This window comes from Trichechus manatus, unplaced genomic scaffold (genome assembly GCF_000243295.1).
Source record: "Trichechus manatus latirostris isolate Lorelei unplaced genomic scaffold, TriManLat1.0 scaffold00005, whole genome shotgun sequence".
Lineage (NCBI taxonomy): Eukaryota > Metazoa > Chordata > Mammalia > Sirenia > Trichechidae > Trichechus > Trichechus manatus.
In genome coordinates, this window is record NW_004443941.1 from 32,694,990 (window position 1) to 32,715,341 (window position 20,352).

At 40.1% G+C, this 20,352-nt stretch overlaps 1 protein-coding gene across 1 annotated transcript in view; it reads right to left on the bottom strand.

Moving 5' to 3' along the window:
• Positions 1 to 1,321: 1,321 nt before the first annotated feature.
• RASGRP3 (RAS guanyl releasing protein 3) overlaps positions 1,322 to 20,352 on the bottom strand; it is a 108,096-nt gene continuing 89,065 nt past the window's right edge. The window contains exons 14-17 of the mRNA XM_004369608.2: positions 10,959 to 11,106; positions 5,232 to 5,268; positions 2,800 to 2,925; positions 1,322 to 2,480 (exon numbers count right to left, since the gene is read on the bottom strand). Of these exons, the coding sequence (XP_004369665.1) occupies positions 2,056 to 2,480; positions 2,800 to 2,925; positions 5,232 to 5,268; positions 10,959 to 11,106 (736 nt within the window). The 3' untranslated portion in view covers positions 1,322 to 2,055. The remainder of the gene's footprint in view (positions 2,481 to 2,799; positions 2,926 to 5,231; positions 5,269 to 10,958; positions 11,107 to 20,352) is intronic.

Genomic DNA, 20,352 nt, shown 5'->3' on the forward strand with positions numbered 1-20,352 from the left:
AATTGATTCCGACTCATAGAGATCCTGTGTACAACAGGACAAAACACTGCCTGGTCCTGCACCACCCTCACAATCATTGCTTTGTTTTAGCCCATTGTTACAGCCACTGTGTCAATTCATCTCATTGAGGGTCTCTTTTTTGCTGACCCTTTACTCTACCAAGTGTGATGTCCTTCTCCAGGAACTGGTTCCTCCTGATAACATGTCCAAAGTATGTGAGACGAAGTCTCTCCATCCTCTCTTCTAAGGAGTATTCTGGATGTACTTCTTCCAAGACAAATTCGTTTGTTCTTCTGGCAGTCCATGGTATATTCAATATTCTTCACCAACACCATAATTCAAAGGCATCAATTTTTCTTCAGTCTTCCTTATCCATTGCCCAGCTTTTGCATGCATATGAGGTGATTGAAAACATGGCTTGGGTCAGGCACACCTTAGTCTTCGAGGTGATGTCTGTACTTTTTAACACTTTAAAAAAGTCTTTTGCAGCAGATTTTCCCAATGTAATGCATCATTTGATTTCCTGACTGCTGCTTCCATGGACGTTGATTGTGTATCCAAGTAAAATGAAATCCTTGACAAATCAATCTTTTCTCCATTTATCATGATGTTCCTTATTGGTCCAGTTGTGAGGATTTTTGTTTTCTTCATGTTGAGGTGTAATCCATACAGAAGGCTTTAGTCTTTGATGTTCATCAGTAAGTGCTTCAAGTCCTCTTCACGTTCAGCAAGCAAGATTGTGTCACCTACATATTGCAGGTTGTTAATAAGTCCTCCTTCAATCCTGATGCTAATATGCAAGTTTAAGTTGAAGCTGAAGAAAATTATAACAAGCCCAAGAGAGCCAAAGTATGACCTTGTGTATATTCCACCCGAATTTAGTGAACACTAATGACTGAAGACCAGAGAAATTGTGGGATGACATCAAGGATATCATACATGAAGAAAGCAGAAGGTCATTAAACAGACAGGAAAGAAAGAAAAGACCAAAATAGATGTCAGAAGAGACTCTAAAACTTGCTCTTGAACATAGAGAAACTAACCAAAACAAACCAAACCGTTGCCGTCAAGTCAATTTAGACTCAGGGACGGTATAGGACAGAGTAGAACTGCCCCATAGGGTTTCCAAGGAGCACCTGGTGGATTCGAACTGCTGACCTTTTGATTAGCACCCGTAGCTCTTAACCACTACACCACCAGGGTTTCCAGAGAAGCTAAAGTGAATGGAAAAAATAGTGAAGTAAAAGAGCTGAACAGAATATTTTAAAGGACAGCTCGAGAAGACAAAGTATTATACTGAGATGTGCAAAGACCTGAAGTTAGAAAACCAAAGGGAAGAACATGCTTAGCATTTCTCAGACTGACAGAACTGAAGGAAAAATTCAAGCCTCAAGTTGCAATACTGATGGATTCTATACACCATGGAATATTGACTAATAAATTTATCCAGCTCCATCTTCCCTTAATTTATATTTTCAGCTTGTTCCAACAAGTTCCATATGCCTTCCCAGTTTACCTTGGATGATTTGAGTGCAATTCTTGTATGGAGGCAGAGTCTGGCTTATAGAACCTTGAGGTCTCCTGTGACTCTATTCTGATTTTTACCACCCATTTCCCTCTTGATGCTGTCAAGGCCTCTTTTTTGAAAAGGAGCCAAAAGTTTCCAGTTCTCCTGTATCTGTACATATCTTTTGCTTTCCCCGATTCACCTGAGTTTGGGCCCTAATTCTAGCATGGAAAACTAAAATGATCTGTACAGCATACTGGTATGTTGGCAAAATGCAACAGTCATTGGTCTCTGAGGCATCATTTCATAGACATCACAACCTGCATGTTCATAGACATGTGCATAGACATCACAACATGCACTAAGTTTTAGAAATCATCCAATTCAATTTTATACATGATGAAATTGAGGTCCAAAGAGAAGAAATCATTTGCTTAGGGTCAAATCACATAACTAGCCAAGGGCAGGACTTAAAGTGATATGTCTTGATTTGCAACTATTCTGCTTTCAAAATTACCATTCTGCCTCCCACGAACCCACTGTAACTCTCATCTCAGCACCTTCAGCATACCTCTTCTGATTTTATGGTGGTTTGACACAGCACTCACCTCACCGTCCTCTCTGGCCTCACTCATGTCTGCTCCATCCTGGTCAAATTCAAACTCAGTACCCCGGTCTACAACATCCACGCCAGCCTGCACCCGGGGCTTCTCATTTTCCCACTTGGCAAAGCCTTTGTCTTTTGCTGCTTTGTCATGGAACTTGGATTTCATTTTGGGGAAGGTATGAGACCCTGAGTCTCCCCAGCCAGCCTCTGACCATACAGGCTCAGTCTGGGTGGCCTGGCTGGTAGTGGCCCGCTGTAGCCGCACGGAGATCTTTCGAGAAGAGCCTGTAACTAGTGTGATGGCTCTGCTGTCCAGGTCCTGATGTCCAGCAGCAACCCCAGGGAACTCAAACACCTCATCCTGCACTGGAAGGGGTGAAGAAGGTGAGTATTGAATGTATGATAGTTTGACAGCAAAACATGAAAGTTAGTGCAAACAGCAAGGAAGACATGCAGGGTCCTAGAGGATAAGACTAAGTACCAAACTAAATTAGCTGCAAGTGAGTTGCATATTGGTGAGACCTGAAAGCAGAGAGAAGCAAGGGGGGTCTAGGATTAGCCACTGCTGCTCATCTTGGTGTTTATATAACTGGGACAGGGCTTAGATCCAGAACTCAAGTGATAACCAGGCATGGAAAGGTGAGTCGAGAGAAATCGTGGCAGGAAAGATAGTAGAGGATATTACCTGGGGGCAGCGAGGGGCTTCCAGGCAGTGACCCCTGACCACTGCCCAGGGAGGGCACACGGGCAAACCTTCTGCAAGCCAGAACCAGGAGGTCTTTGCACTGTTTGTGACAATTGGCTCCACAGTCTAAAAATTTCCAAATATATCACAGATGATTAGTAGGGACCAGGTGTATCTGGTAGTGACTGAACTTTCAGGGTGGTGCTAGAGCCATCAGGCCCCCTGGTTTCTGTGTTAATCTCAGAGTCAAGCCCAGGCCTATGGGATATGTATGCTGTTGTTGTGTGCTCTTGAGTCTAGGGGCTGGAAAAGGCCCCTGGGACTCTCTTGCCTCCCTGAGGCTCCTAAAGTTCCGTTATATCTGCTCAGCTTGTTCCTCTACATGATTCATTGAAGTGCCTATGGAGTGAACAAGCAGAATCTAGCCTGGGTAAATTGTCTTTGCCCAAACTAAATGGAAATTATGTGGCGCTGTCTACTCGAGGGCAATGGGTTTGGTTTTTTTGGATTTGGGCCTTTACCCCAGGCCACCGTGGAGTCTCTGCACAGAGGTTCCCAAGCCAGAATGGGGGCGAGAGGCCTCTGTCTCTAGTTCTCTCAGCACCAACTGCTGCCTCTGATCATTTACTGGGAGTGTTCTCCATTCGGTACTTCTCTGGATTTTGTATTCTTCACTTCCCAAAACTTTTCTAGGGCAAGTGATTGTATCTTCTGCATCTTCTCTTTGTATAGATGCAGAAACTTGCTCAATAAGTGTGTTCTATATTTGACTACGGCATTGAAATGATGTGCAGCAGATTCTATGAACTTTCCCATGAGGATGCTTTAGTTAAAAAAGTAAAATGTTAATCACTGGTTAGGGCAGACAGAATCTGGCCACTTTGGAAGACAGCAACACAATTATTTCATGTAATGAGGGCCTCATGTTTCACTTAGAATCACTGAACAGACAAGATATTTTCCTATCAAGAAGAACTTTACAACCATTTCCAATAACCAATTTTCTCCCAAATGATCTTATTACAAATGGTTTTGTGATGACATGAAGGAAAAGCAAATAGCAATGATGTTTAGTCTATTTTAATTAATGTTTTTGGCTCTGTGGGCCATTAAGAGAAAACATCATGTATACAAAGATGTTCCAAGGGTTTAATTGATCTTGATCTTCGTAAAATTTTGAGACTGTGTGTGTGTGTGTCTGTGTGTTAAGACATGGAGGGGTAGAAACCAGAAGAAAACTGACTCACTGCTGGGCGGTCAGGGATTATAGTATCTTTTTGCTGCTTGAAAATAAACATCCAAGTTACACCAAGACAACTGATGCAGAGAGACACTAAAGGGTGGCTCCCAGCAAGGTTCACAGATGCTCTTTGTTCATGCAAAATGAGGGCCAAATTCTAGAAGTTGTCTTAGCTGCAGAAAAATGCATCACTGGGGAGCAGTACTAACCTGAAGGCACTAGAAGGTACTAACCTGAGATGCTTCCTTTTGTAGACTTACTGTATTGTTCAAGAGCATTATTAGATTCTTAAAAATGTAAGCAGTCTACATAAAATATCCAATGACTTCTTAAATTAAACACCAAAAAAAATAAAAAAACCCCATTGCTGCCGAGTCGATTCTGACTCATAGCAACCCTATAGGACAGAATAGAACTGCCCCATAGAGTTTCCAAGGAGCGCCTGGTGGATTCAAACAGCCAACCTTTTGGTTAGTAGCCATAGCTCTTAACCACTATGCTACTAGGGTTTCCAATTAAACACCAGTAATATGCAATAATCTTAAATTAACTTCTTACATTAAACACCAGTATATGTAATATGTATATATACATACAGAGAGAGCAACACACTTTCTAATGCATCTGAATATGCATGCATATTAAATTTGTCAAATATATATTTATTCAGTTTATGAATTACAATTAAATGGAGGAAATTAATTAATTAATGAATTAATTAACCAAAAGGACAAAAATTTTAAGGTTTCTCTTCTCATCGTCATCTATGTGGGTTTATAGAGAAAAAATAGCTATGTAAGCATGGCAAGAAATTGGTACCTATTACAGAAACAAGAGTGTGTTTTTTGCCTTAAAAGAAAAAGTTCTTATAGACAGTATTTTAGTTAGGCATGTCCCACTTCAAAATATCCAACTTAACTTGATGCTGAAGATTCCCAAGAGATCTTACAGATGAGGGCTAGATTTATGAGGATTGATAAGGGTAGTTTGCTATCCTCTAGGAGCAAGCTATAAAATTCAGATTTGAGCTCTCCAAAACTCTTTCCCTGGATACAAGAACACTTCAGCTATCAGTGGCCCAAAAGACTCACGTTCTCACTGATGCCAGGAGCTTTTATGGTTTAATTGAACAAATTCGATTCCTGCCCCAAATATCAAATTAAAAAATTTTAACAAACTAGCATTTATTTACCTTTGCATTTGTATCCTTGCTTGATTATGCCCCAGAGCTGTAACAAAAGACAAAGGAATGTCAGGGAAGCTGAAGAGAAATCTGGAAGGAAAAACAAGACCACAAAGGAGGAAGTCCTGGGAAGCTCAATGACTAGTCCAACACAAACAGGATGTAGCTGCTCTTAACACCCTTCCTGTCAGATAGAATCCCCTCCCATCCCACTCCAGCTGTGGTGATAACATGAGCTTTGCTTCCCTTTCCTTTCTAGGAGCCAAATGGGAGCTGGGATGGGAGACTAAAGTGAGTGCGTGTATTGGACTTTGGCATGGTGCACGCTCAGCAAAATTTCAGTGGAAACCCTTTGTCTTTGGAAGCCCCTCTGCCTCTCTGCCTTTTGTGTGTGTGTGTGTGTGTGTGTGTGTGGTGAAAAAATGCATAGTAAAACATCGCCATCTCAACAATTTCTACACGTACAATTCAGTGACATTGATAACATTCTTCAAGTTGTGTAACCATTCCCCCTATCCTTTTCCAAATCATTCTACCACCATTAACATAAACTCAATGCCCCCTAAGCAAAAACTTTCTCTTTTCCCCTCCCTCCCATCCCTGGAAACCAGTAATAACGTTTGGTTTCTATGTATTTGCTTATTTCATATAAATGAGATCATACAGTATTTGTCCTTTGGGGACTATTTCACTCAACATAATGTTTTCAGGGTGCATCCATGTTGTGTCATGCATCAGGACTTCATTTCATTTCATTTGTCCTTCTGCCTTCTTTTTAATGGCACTAGCTACTCTTGGCCCCCACTACAGGAAATAAAGCAATCTACGAAGTATACTTCACATTAAAGCATTTACATTTTGCTAAAGCATTTTCTGAGTAGTATTCGCACCTTAAAAGAGTACAAAACAGGAAAAGATCTAATATTTACTCATGTATTCATTCTTCACATTTGTTCTATGTTTGGCCTGTGCTAGGGCTGTGAGAGATGTAGAAATGATTTAGATCCTGCCCACCAAGGAGTTAGTGACTTCCATGACGTGAACAAGTAGGAAGTAAAGAACGCCTCAGGAGAGATACGAGGTGGTGCAAATGGTTATACTAGGCTGAAAGGTTGGAGATTTGAGTCCACCCAGAGGCACCTCAGAAGAAAGGCCTGGTGATCTGCTTCCTAAAAATCAGCCACTGAAAACCTATGCAGCACAGTTCTGCTTGATGCACATGGGGTCACCATGAGTCAGAATCAACTCGATGGCAATGGGGTGGGACAGTGCAGTGATGGAGTGTTTGCCCAGGTGGTTCCGGGGCATTGTCCTGGTGGTGTTGTCTTTGCTGTCTGACAGATTAAATCCTGTGAAGAAGGGGGCCCTTCCATGTCCTTTCTTGTCCTCCCTCCCCCAGCACTTGCACATGGGTAACAGAGACACTAGTAACATAGTATCAATTAATTAAAAGGGTTTAGCTCAAGCTCGAGAAGCTCCAGTCCTAACCTTTGCGTGGCTAGGTTAGGTGACTGTTGTCTACTTAATAAAATGATTTTAAAAGAAGCAGGCCCATCTGGCCTCTTGGGGACACTGGAGTTGCCATTCACAGTGTAGTGTAGGTGAACAAGGCCCCTGGGGTGTGGGCATCATGGCCCCATGAGAAGAGTAAGTAGCTGCTGTCATGGATTGAATTGTGTCCCTCCCAAAATATGTGTATCCATTTGGCTTGGCCATGATTCCCAGTATTGTGTGATTGTCCACCATTTTGTCATCTGATGTGATTTTCCTGTGTGTTGTAAATCCTACCTTTATGATGTTAATGAGGTGGGATGGGTGGCAGTTATGTTGATGAGGCAGGACTCAGTCTACAAGATTGGCTTTTGTCTTGAGCCAATCTCTTTTGAGATATAAGAGAGAGAAGCAAGCAGAGAACAGGGGGACCTCATACCACCAAGAAAGCAGTGCCAGGAGCAGAGCACGTCCTTTGGACCCGGGGTTCCTGTGCAGAGAAACTCTTAGTCCAGGGGAAGATTGATGAGAAGGAACTTCCTCCAGAGCCGACAGAGGGAGAAAGCCTTCCCCTGGAGCTGACCCCCTGAATTTGGACTTCTAGCCTACTTTACTGTGAGGAAGTAAATTTCTCTTTGTTAAAGCCATCCACTTGTGGTATTTTTGTTATAGCAGCACTAGATAATTAAGACAGCTGCCAATGTGAAGTGAATCAAGGGCATTAAGAAGGCTGCTCCTTAATCTTCCTTCTGACAAAGATATTATACCAGTGGAGAGCAATTCCTTTGAGTTATTCCTTTAAAAATTATTTGGTCCTTCAGAGCACATTATAATACGCAGATGTCTCCTGGGAAGGGGTAAAACTTTATCTTGGAGACAGGGAGGATTATTTGACACACAAAGTCTTGTGTGCCTAGGATGACTGGGAGAGAGTTGGGAGGTCAATATAGAAGCAGGACATGGATGTCAGGATAATCATGTCATGCCAAGAGCTATAACAATCTTTAAAATAATCTCATTTGCTTCCCTTTGGTAAGAAGTGGGTGCAGTGACTCAGGAAAATTAAATAATTTGCAAAGTTGCCGACCTGGAAAACTTTGTAGTGATAGAAAGTTCTTTCCCCACGGAGCCCCTGGCAATAATAATAACAATAATAATAATGATGACTAACATTTATTCAACTTGTACTGTGCGAGAGGCACAGTTTGAAACTCTTTACATGCATTAACTAATTTAATCCTCACAACATCCTATGGGATAGGTAATAATATTTTTCTCATTTTTACACATTTTTTAAGATCTCTTGGGAATCATCAGCATCAAGTTGAGTATTCCAAGGTGGGACAGGCCTAACTAAAATACTGTATATAAGAACTTTTTTCCTTCAAGGGAAAAAATACACTCTCACTTTTGTAATAGGTACCAATTCTTCCCACTCTTACATGGCTATTTTTTCTCTATAAACCCACATAGATGATGATGAGGAAGAGACTGAGTACAGAAAGGTGAAATCACTTGGCAAGGTCTCATAAATCCCAAGGTCTCTAGTAAGCAGGGAAAGAAGACTGTGTTACTTGAGGAAAGGATAAGAAGTCATTGCTCCTGGGTGTTTTGTGTGTGACCACAGGCCACTGAGCTGGGACAAAATAGGATAAGATTTAAGAAGAAACATCCTAATATCTGGATCTGGAACATTATTAGCATAGCTGCAGGAACTGCTAGAGAAGATACAGTCAAGCAAGAGTCCTATCAGGAGGGCAAGTCAGGACATTGCTTGAAAATGCTGACTTTGATAACTGGGAGAGGACATGGAAGAAGAGGCACTGGAGCAGCATGCCGCCCAAGGACAGGAGAGGCCGACCTCGTGTAGATGGATATGCAGGAGGACTTCCTATAGTCCTCTGAGAGACCAAGGGCTGTGGAAAGTTTCGGAGTAATTGTTCATGGTGTAAGGAGCCCTGGACCAGGAGTCAGGACACTTGGACATGAGCCATGGTCCTGCTGCTAATGACCCATGAAGGAAGTCACTTAACTTCTCCAAAGTTTCTTCTACCTCAGTTTCTTCATCTATAAAATAAGGGAATAAATGGAACTCTTTTAGTTCTAAAATTCTAATTCTAAAATAAATGTATGGGAGGGCAAGTAGAGTGTTTGTTTTCCTTACTCTTAAAATGGAATTTATTTCAAAAGCAGATGGTCCAGGCACTTGCATAACCTCTCAATTCTTTCCAATGACAAATCTACAGAGTGATATTTATAAATCCCTTTGAAAGCCAATGGACTTTTTTTAATGTGTGTGAGTGAAGACCAAATTAAATTGTACCAATGAAATTTAACATATTTTAAAAAATAACAAGGGCTATAAAAATTAATGAGCACTTTTTAATTAAACTCCAAAAGCATCAAGGAATGCTATAAAAAGAAGTATTTACTCTGCACTGACTATGTGACATGCAACATGTATGATATCATTTAATCATCTCAAAAACACGGCAGGTAAGTATTAACTCCCTTTTCCTGACAGGAAAACAGAGGCTCAAAGATGGTCAATAACTTGGTCAAGGACACACGGTTAGTAAGGGCCAGGGTTCTAGACTCCAAGTCCAGAGCTTTCTACCTCATCATAGCCGCACCAAGAACATAGCACCAGCACCTCTGCTCTGATGATCAGGCTCTCACATATGACATCTTGCTGCTTCTACAGAACAATGCTCTGCAGAAGATGGAGATAGGACAAAAGGACTGGACAGCAGAGATTAGACCTCCCATGCCCACTGAAGGATAGATGCGTCATCCTGACTCTTGTCTGAGCTCTGCCATGGCCTATTAGTCTGACCTTTTTCTTCATTGAGCCCCACCTTACAGGAGAGTATTACATATGGCCCCATCCCACTTCAGAATTTTTCAGGTCTAGATACTCCAAAAAATTCACATCAGAATAGAGAAACTAGAGACATATGACAAGGGCGATGTACTTGTTTTATGACAAAGTGGTCTGGTGATCCAGTCCCAGTGGAGACAGTGATAGAAGAAGAGCCTCTCCTTCTCCTGGACAGATGAAGAAAGCTGGTTAGGCTGGCCCTGCCTTTTTAGCTGCTTGACCACCTGGGGCCATCTCTGAAGTAACCTGCCTTTCTGCCTTTTGTTTACCCATTCTCAGAAAGGTGTGTGGATGAACACTAACTCTTGCTCTTGGGACCTCGGAAGCCAGTTCTTCAAGTACGAGTTGGAAAAACTGTAGTTTAGCAGCAGCATGTAATAGCAGCAGCAAATTTAATATGAGCCAACAGTGTGACATAACTGCCAAATAAACCAAAAATAACTGGGCTCTGGTGTCCAGAAAAAGAAACACTAGCCATACTTACTTGGGTACTGGGCCACTCTCACCTGGAAGATCATATATTCTATCTCATATAATTTGAGTATCAACTGAAAGACATTCCGAACCCAGGAGTCTACATTTAAGGACCAAAAGCTGACCTTAGATCCCAAAGGATTATCAAAACTGGGAGAAATGAAGTATACAATCTTCCTTTTTCACAGGAGTATAGGTATAGCATAGGATTCCAAGTCAAAAGGCCTGCATTTGAGTCCATGCTCTGATAATTATTAGCTATGCAATGCTGGGGACTTTGAGTTATCCTCTCTGGGCCTCCTGTCTTCATCAGCAAAGTGGGTAGAGTAAAACACCCACCTCACTGGCTTGTTATGAGGATTAATGACAATAATGTCTGAGGAAGTACTCCTTTACTGTCAAGTGCTGAGTAAACGTCATTTATTATTATAACCATCTTCTCTCCAAAAAGATTTTTTTTCCTTTTTGAGTAGTGAATTATTGAGCCATGCCATGAGGGATTTCTAGTGACTAACACCACATCAAATGAGAACTCAAAGGGAACTGGCTAAGATAAATGCTCTCCTTAACTGCAAACATTTATGAACATTAGTGATGAACACCAGGGCTCATTGGGCTGCCATCTATCCCAGGCAGGGATTAATAGGCAAACCACTCTCTTGAATGAACAGACTTCACCTACCTTCTCTGTCTCTGCCTACCTGGCATTTTTAGAGCATAGCTCCGCCCACAGGTACTGCTTCTATTTTTAATTTAATTCATGGAGCCCTCATATTTTACTTCTGACCCAAGCCAGATGATGAATTCCATTTAGGGTATCATTTTCCCTCCTTCACAGAATGCTGCACAAATAATGAAATACAAGAGAAAACCATGGAAAACAGACTTACAAATCCTGCACAGTGTTCGCAGAAGGTTGGTTTGAGATAGGTCATCTCCTGAAAATTATGGATAAATCCAGGTCCCATTTTACAGTGGAGTTGGGACTTTGCTCTGAGGAAGTAAGCCATCATCTCATCTTTACTAATTAGGCCATCCCTGTTAAAGGAATCAAAGAAGGAAGGGCTCTGTGAATACCATATTGCTAAGTAGTTACCACACTAACCACCTACTTCCCAAACTTTTGTGGCCAAAAGTAGGTGAAGAATGATCACTTCTTTGTCCCATCTAAGGGGAGGACTCCAAAAGACAGCTTCAGGTGCCCCAAACCTTTCTCAGTAAACAGAAGATGGTTTCCGTGTATGTGTAGGAGCCGCCCACAGGGCAACACATGCATGTGGCCTGTGCACCTCAGCAATAAAGGTCCCCTTCATTAGTGAACAGTAGTTTCTAGGAGCACGTCTTTTTTCTTGCCTGGCCTAGCTATAAGGTTTGCAGGAGTCAGGCTGCTAGATAAACGCAAGAAACTGTGATAACTGGACCCACCATTCATGAATTCATTTAGCCTGATGTCATCAGAGCCAGTGCCATTGGTGATCTTTATATTCATGTCTTACTGTTCACAGCCCATTTGCTAGAGAATTCACCCAGGTCTTCTCCATAGAGACCAAACCTTCAGTTCTACCCACTTCCTAAACGCCCACTCATCACATATCCTGTTTTTTTTTTTTTAATTTTTAGTTTTACTGTGTTTTAGGTGAAAGTTGACAGCAAAAATTAGTTTTTCATTCAAAAACTACACGCAAATTGTTTTATGACATTAGTTGCAATCTCTGAAATGTGTCAGCATGCTCCCCATTTCCCTTTTCACCCTGAGTTCTCCATGTCCATTCATCCAGTTTTCCTGTCCTTTCTTGCCTTCTCATCTTTGCTTTTGGGCAAGTGTTGCCTATTTGCTCTCATATACTTGATTGAACTAAGAAGCACTTTTCTCACATGTGTTATCGTTTGTTTTATAGGTCTGTCTAATCTTTGACTGAAAGGTGGACTTCGGAAGTGGCTTCAATTCTGAGTTAGCAGGGTGTCCAGGGGGCCGTAGTTTTGAGGGTCCCTCCAGTCTCTGTCAGACCAGTAAGTCTAGTCTTTTTGTGTGTGTGAGTAAATTTGAATTTTGTTCTGCAGTTTTCTCCCGCCCTGTCCGGGACCCTCTATTGTGATCCCTGTCAGAGAAGTCGGTGGTGGTAGCTGGGCGCCATCTAATTCTTCTGAGCTCAGGCTGGTGGAAGATGTGGTCCATTAGTTCTTTGGTTTTCTTCATTCTCCCTTGCCGTGAATGTGATGGGACTAATAGATGTATCTTAGATGGCCATTCACAAGCTTTTAAGACCCCAGATGCTCCTCACCAAAGTAGGATGTAGAATATTTTCTTTATAAACTATGTGATACCAATTGACCTAGATGTCCCCCGAAGCCTTGGTCCCCAGCCTAAGCCCTAGTAATTTGGTTCCTCAAAGTATTTGAATGTGGCTAGGAAGCTTCTATGACTTTGCCTTAGTCAAGTTGTGCTGACTTCCCCTATATTATATGCTGTCTTTTCCTTCACCAAAGTTAACACTTGTCTACTATGTAGTTAGAAATTTCCCCTCCCCATTCTTCTTCTAAGTCATAACCATCAAAGATTGTTTTTTTCTGCATGTAAACATTTTCTTGGGTTTTTATAATAGTGGTCTCATGTAATATTTGTCCTTTTGTGATTGACTTATTTCAGTCAGCATAATGCCCTCCAGATACAACCATGTTGTGAGATGTTTCCCAGATTCATCATTGTTGTTTCTCGTTGCACAGTACTCCATTGTGTGTATGTACCATAATGTGTTTATTCATTCATCTGTTGGTGGCCACTTAGGTTGTTTCCATCTTTTCACTATTGTGAATATAATGCTGCAATGAACATGGGTGTGCATATGTCTATTCGTGTGATGGCTCTTATTTCTCTAGGATGTATTCCTGGGAGTGGGATTGCTGGATTGTATGGTATTTCTATTTCTAGCTTTTCAAGGTGAGCCCATATTGTTTTGCATAGTGGCTGTACCATTTTACATTCCCACCAGCAGTGCATAAGAGTTGCAATTACCCTGCAAACTCTCCTGCATTTTTTTTATTTTCTGTTTTTTTTTTTTATTCATATGAGTAATGTTGGGGTGAGATGGTATCTTATTGTAGTTTTGATTTACATTTCTCTAATAGCTAATGATTGCAAGCATTTCCTCGTGTGTGTTAGCCACTTGAATATCTTCTTTGGTGAAGTGTCTGTTCATATCTTTTGCCCATTTTTTAATTGGGTTATTTGTCTTTTTGTAGTTGAGGAGTTGAAGTATTCTATAGATTTTAGTAATTAGATCCTTGTCAGATATGTCATAGCCAAAGTTTTTTCCCAGTCTGTAGGTTCTCTTTTCACCCTTTTGGTGAAGTCTTTTGATGAGCATAAGTGTTTAATTTTTAGAAGCTCTCAGATATCTGGTTTATTTTCTGGTGCTTCTGCATTGTTAGTTATGGTTTATATCCTATTTATGCCACATATTAGGGCCCTTAGTGTTGTCCTTATTTTTTCTTCCATGATCTTTATAGTTTTAGATTTTATATTTAGGTCTTTGATCCATTTTGAGTTAATTTTTGTGTATGGTGTGAGGTATGGGCCCTATTGCATTTTTTTTACACATAGACATCCAGTTTTGCCAGCATCATTTGTTAAAAAGACTGTCTTTTCCCCACTTAATGGACTTTGGACCTTTGTCAAAGATCAGCTGACCATAGGTGGATAGATTTACATCTGGGTTCTTGATTCTGTTCCATTGGTCTGTGTGTCTGTCGTTGTACCAGTACCAGGCTGTTTTGACTATGTGATTGCTGTATAGAAGTTTCTGAGATCAGGTAGTGTGAGACCTCCTACTTTGTTCTTTTTCTTCAATAACGTTTTGCTTATCTGGGACTTCTTTCCTTTCCCTATAAAGCTGGTAATTAGTTTTTCCCTCTTGTTAAATAATGCTGTTGGTATTTGAATTGAGATTGCACTACATCTATAGATCAATTTGGGTGGGATTGACATTTTCACAATGTTGAGTCTTCCTGTCTATGAGGATGGTGAGGATTTTCCATTTATGTAGGTCTCTTTTGGTTCCTTTCAATGGTGTTTTGTAGTTTTCATTGTGTAGGTCTTTTACATTCCTGGTTAGATTTATTCCTAAGTACCTTATCTTTTTAGGGGCTATTATAAATGGTATTGTTTTCCTGATTACCTTTTCAAACTTCTCTTTGTTGGTATATAGGAATCCAACTGATTTTTTATGTTGATCTTGTATCCTCCTATTCTGCAGAATCTTTCTATTAGTTCCAGTAGTTTTCTTGTGGAATCTTTGTGGGTTCTCTGTGTATAAGATCATATCATTTGTGAATAGGATAGTTTTACTTCTTCCTTTCCAATTTGGATGCCCTTTGTTTTTTTTTTTTTTTTTTTTTTTCCTTGCCTTATTGCTCTAGCTAGGACTTCCAGCACAATGTTAAATAAGAGTGGTGATAAAAGGCATCCTTGTCTTGTTCCTGTCCTCAGGGGGAATGCTTTTAGCCTCTCTCCTTTGAGAATGATGTTGGCTGTTGGTTTTGTATAGATGCCTTTATCGTGTTGAGGAATTTCCCTTCTATTCCTTTTTTATTGAGAGTTTTTATCAGGACTTGTTGTTGTACTTTATCGAATGCCTTTTCTGCATCAATTGAGATGATCATGTGATTCTTTTCTTTTGTTCTATTTAATGTGGTAGATTATGTTGATTGATTTTCTAATGTTGAACCATCCTTGCATACCAGGTATGAATCCCACTTGGTCATGGTGTATTACTTTTTCGATATGATGCTGAATTCTATTGGCTAGAATTTTGTTGAGAATTTTTGAATCTATATTTATGAGAGATAGTGGTTTGGTAATTTTATTTTTTTGTGATGTCTTTGCCTGGTTTTGGTATCAGGGTTATGCTGGCTTCATAGAATGAATTTGGGAGTATTCCTTCCTTGTCTATGCTCTGAAATAGTTTGAGCAGTACTGGTGTGAGCTGTCCTCTAAATGTTTGGTAGAAGTCTCCAATGAAGCCATCTGGGCCAGGGCTTTTTTTGGGGGGAGGGGGGGTTTTATTATTATTATTATTACCTTTTCAATGTCTTCTCTTGTTATGGGTCTGTGCAGATTTTCTATCTCAGCTTGTCTTAGTTTAGTTAAGTAGTGTATTTCTAGAAATTTGTCCATTTCCTCTAGGTTCTCAAATTTGTTAGAGTACAATTTTTCATAGTATTCTGTTATGATTCTTTTTATTTCAGTTGGGTATGTTGTAATGTCCCCCATCTCACTTCTTATTTGGGTTATTTGCTTCTTCTCCTGTTTTTCTTCTATCAGTTTGACCTACGGTTTGTTAATTTTGTTGATCTTTTCAAAGAACCAACTTTTGGTCTTGTTGATTCTATTATTTTTCTGTTCTCTATTTGATTTATTTCTGCTCTAATCTTTATTATTTCCTTTCTTGTGGTGGCTGTAGGCTTCTTTTGTTGTTCTTTCTATTTGTCCCAGTTGTAGGGCTAACATTTTGATTTTGGTCTATTCCTCTTTTTTGATGTGTGTGTTTATTGCTATAAATTGACCTCCCAGCACTGCCTTTGCCATGTCCTAAAGGTTTTAGTATGATATGCTTTCATTCTTGTTTGATTCTAGGAATTTTTTTATTCCATCTTTGCTTTCTTCTATTACACAGTTGTTTTTAAGCAAAGCGTTATTCAGTTTCCGTGTATTTGATTTTCTTTTCCTTGCTCTTCCTGTTATTGATTTTTACTCTTTTGGCATTTTGATCAGAGAGAATACTTTGTATTGTTTCAATGTTTTGTATTTTATTGAGGGTTGCTTTGTGGGCTAAAATGTGGTCTATTCTGGAGCATATTCCATGTGCATTGGAAAAGAATGTATACTTTGCTGCTGTTGGGGAGAATGTTCTACGTATGCCTAAGAGGTCAAGTTGGTTGATTTTGGTGTTTAGATCTTCATTGTTTTTGTTGAGTTTCTTTCTAGATGTTCTGTCCTTTACTAAGAGTGGTGTGTTGAAGACTCCTACTATTATTGTGGAAATGTCAATTTCTCTTTTCAGTGCTGTTAGAGTTTGTTTTCTGTATTTTGGATCCCTGCCATTGGGTGCATAGATATTTATTAAGTTATGTCTTCTTGGTGTATTGTTCCTTTAATCATTATATAATGTCCATCTTTGTCTTTTATGGTTGATTTTGCCTTAAAGTCTATTTTATCTGAGATTAGTATTGCCATTTTTGTCCTTTTTTGGTTATTATTTGCTTGATATATTTTTCCATCCTTTGATTTTTCATACATTTACATCTTTGTGTCTAAGGTGTGTCTCTTGTAGACAGCATATTGATGGGTTGTGCTTTTTTATCCATTCTACCACTCTCTGTCTCTTTACTGGTGCATTCAAGCCATTAACATTCTGTGTGGTTATCGACAGGTATGAGTTTATTGCTGTCATGTTGTTGCACTTTTGCTTTTGTGTGTGTGGTGCTTATGTTTTCTTTGTTCCTCTTACTTTCCTGTGCTGAGTTACTTTTGTTTGTGAATTTTCTTTTCTTTCATTGTTATAGATTTTGTGTTTACTGAGACTTTATGTTTTTCTTCTTTTTTATTCTGATAAGTAGGTTTGTTAGCTTTCTTTGTGGTTACCTTGAAATTTATCCTTATCTTCCTAAGTTTGAACCAATCTTTTCTTACTTGATATCGCCTTGACTTCCTCTCCATTTGGACGTTCTATATCTACACTGTTTATTCCCCCTTTTATTGTTTTGACATTGTCATCATCTACAGATTGATGCCTCCATTTCTCTGTTTTTAGTCTTTTAACTTTGTTTTATTTTATTGAGAATTATTTACCTTGGTTGGTATCTCGCTGATGCTGTCCTCTGTCCTAGGCGCCAGTTGTTGTATGATGTTGTTGGTTCTCTAACCAAAGGACTCTCTTTAATATTTCTTGTAAGTTTGGTTTGGTTTGGTTTTTAAGAATTCTCTTAATTTCTGTTTATCTGGAAATGTCCCAATTTCATCATCGTATTTGACAGAAAGTTTTGCAGGATATATTATCCTTGGTTGGTTGTTTTTTTCTTTAAAAGTTTTATGTATGTCATCCTATTGGCTTCTTGCCAAGTAATCAGAGCCTAGTCTTAACTGTTTCTGCCAAGTAATCAGAGTAATTATTGTTTCCCCTTTGTAAGTGACTTTTCATTTTTTTGAGCTGCTCTTGGGATTCTTTCTTTGTCTTTGATTTTGGCAAGTGTGATTATAATATGCTTTGGTGACTCTTTTTGGTCTATCCTTTATGAAGTTTGTTGAGCTTCTCGGATGGTCAGCTTTTCATCTTTCATGACATTTAGGAAGTTTTCTGCCAGCAAATCTTCAACCATCTTCTCTGTGTTTTCCATTTTTTCCCCGTTCTGGAACTTTGATCACATGCAAATTTTTGCTCTTGATTGTGTTCCATTCTTTATTTTTCTTCATTCTTTTCTTTGATTTTTCCTCAAATGAAGTAATGTCCATGGCTTTATCTTCAATTTTGCTGGTTCTTTCTTTTTTTAAAAATTTGCTCCTAAAACCTTCTACTGAGTTGTCTATTTCTGAAACTTTGTTGTTTACATTTTGGATTTCTAGATGCTGTTTTTGTATGATTTCTAATTGTTTATTTATTTTGACATTTTGTTCTTGTGTTATTTTCCTGAATTATTCTATTGCTTTGTGTTTTCCTTCATTTTGGCTATGTTTTCATTGGTTTTTCTGTGTTTTCCATGTTTTTGTCTATTTTTTCCTTGGTTTTGTCTGTGATTTCCTTGGTCTTTCTTAATTTCTTTAAAAAAAAAAAAAAAACAAACCCATTGCCATCGAGTCAATTCTGACTCACAGTGTTTTGAATTCCATATCAGGTAGTTCCACTGCCTTTTCTTCTACTGGAAAGTCATCTGCTTCTTTATTTTTGTCACCTTCTGGAGCCATCTTGTCCCACTTTATTATATGTTTTGATATTGTCTCTGAATATCAAAATAATACCGGTAAGGTATTATTTTATTTATTGATTGATTGTAGGTATGTTCATTTGTTTCATTCTGCTTCCTTGTTTAATTTTGATATGTCAGGGCAGATGGGCCTGGCATGCTCTGCTGCTTGCTCATTTGTGGGCACAGTAGCTCTCACCACTTTTTGCAGGTGGGCAGGGCAGCAGCAGGCAAGGTGATCCCACTTTGCTGTACACTGGTTTGGTGAGATGACTGAAGGTAGACTGGACGAACACTATTTGCCTCCTGATGTTGGTCCAGTGGTGTGTGAGCCTTCACAGCCCCTTGCCAGATAGGTGGGGATGTCAGATGGGGAGTTGTATGGGCTTGCTTCCCTCTGTTCTGCCTCTAGTCGAGCGGCGGGAGGGGAAGGGCAGTGTGGGCCTAGTGCAGTGGTGGGCCAAGCCAGGGATGCTCTAGCCATGGCAGCAAGGTAAGGGCCAGTGTAAACGGGAGGTGTCATAAGGGGTTAGTTGGGGGAATAAAGAAAAGAGAGGGGAAAAAAATAAAGGGTAGCCAGCAGGTAGGCCGGGGTGGGCCTGGGGGCTGGTGAGAAGCACAGGGAGGTGGCATGTGGGGCTAGGTGGGAGGGAGAAAGAAAAAGGAAGAAAGGGAAAAAATGGCACAGCAGTAGTAAGCAGGTGGGGTGGGGCAGATCTGGGCTGACAGAGGACCGGTAGCTCTCCAGCCAAGGCAGCGCAGAGTAGCCCAGTGGGATGGGGTGAGGGGGCATACTGGGGTGAGAAAGTGTGTTTCTCTGGTTACCAGGTGCTCTGTTTCCTATAGAGAGCTCCGTGAAGTTGCCTTCCCATACTCCCTGTCTGGGGTCATTGCTGGCTGTGCTGCAAGATGGCAATGCTGTTGCTGTGTTAGTCTGCAGGGGACCTCCACTCCGTATCTCTCCTCTTTCTCTGTTTTCCTTCAGTTTCTTCCATTTGGTGTTTAATCTAGTTTTTTATTCCTTCAATTGATACTTAGGGATCCAAGATTGACATTTATATCCGTTTTATTTAGTTTTTCTGATCTTTGCTGCAGAGGGATGGCAATGATGCATCTGTCTAGGGTGCCATGTTGGCTCTGCTCCAACTTCTTATTTACCAAAAAGATCATAAGTGAGTTCCATATTGCCATCTGTCCTCATCTCCATTGTCAATACAAAATTCCTTTATATATCCTCTGTCCTCTCTTGAGCGCTCTCCTATCTCAAAGGAAGTGAAGCCCCCACCCCCTGCTTTCCAGCCTCCCAGGACATTGCTGCATCCAGGCCCTGCTAAGTCTCTTCACCTATTGCTTTCTCTGTGTATAAATATGCCCAAGATTTCCCCTCCTAAAATATCTCTTTATTTTTAAATCTTTCTGCCATCTCCAGTAGCTGTCTTTTCTCTCTTCCTTCTCTTATCCCCAAAGTTTTCAAAAAGATTATTAATTAGATATTTTTTCCCATTTCCTTCAATTGCTCTTTTATGTATATAATCAGGCTTCTGACCATGTCTTTCTATTGAAACTGTCACCAACAACATCCTCAGTGGTCTTTTCTCATTCCTCGAACTTGTTTACCTCTCAGTGATACATGACATGGGAACAGGTTCCCTCTTTTTGACATTCTCTCTTCTATGGACTCCTGTGACTGCATGCAGCCCTGGTTTTCTCCTCCACACACTCCTCTTCTGGCTCCTTTGCAAGATCCACTTCTTCCTTTCTGCCTCTACATGTGGGGAAGGGAGTGAAGACTTATCTCTCGGGTCCCATGCTCACTTCCCTCTAAACTTTACCCTCAGAAATTTCCTGCACATTCTCCAAAAAGTTACTGCTGGAAAGACTTAACCACCTACGTCTCTATCCCTGACTGTTCTCCTGAATTTTGGTACTTCACCATCAACAATTTGCTAAACATCTTTCTGGATGGTCTACTCTCCTCTCAAAACCAACATATCTAAACCCAGCTCCTTATCTTTCTTCCCCAAATAATTCCTGCTCCAGACTTCCCTATTGCTGTTAGCAACACCATAATTTTCCACCAGGTTTCAAAGTTTAAGTTCCCTTTCTCTCCTCTTATACAAAATAACTTTAATAATACTTAAAATATTAAAATTAAGAGTCATCTAGCATCTTGCCTATCTCAAGAACAACAAATTATTCCCTGTAACCCTGCATTTAATCACAAACACACATAAGGAATCTGGTTTCCTGTTGAGAGTACATTCATTGAGAAAAGGGTATATAGGATATATAGGCTAGAAGATAAATATATATATATATTTGTTACAT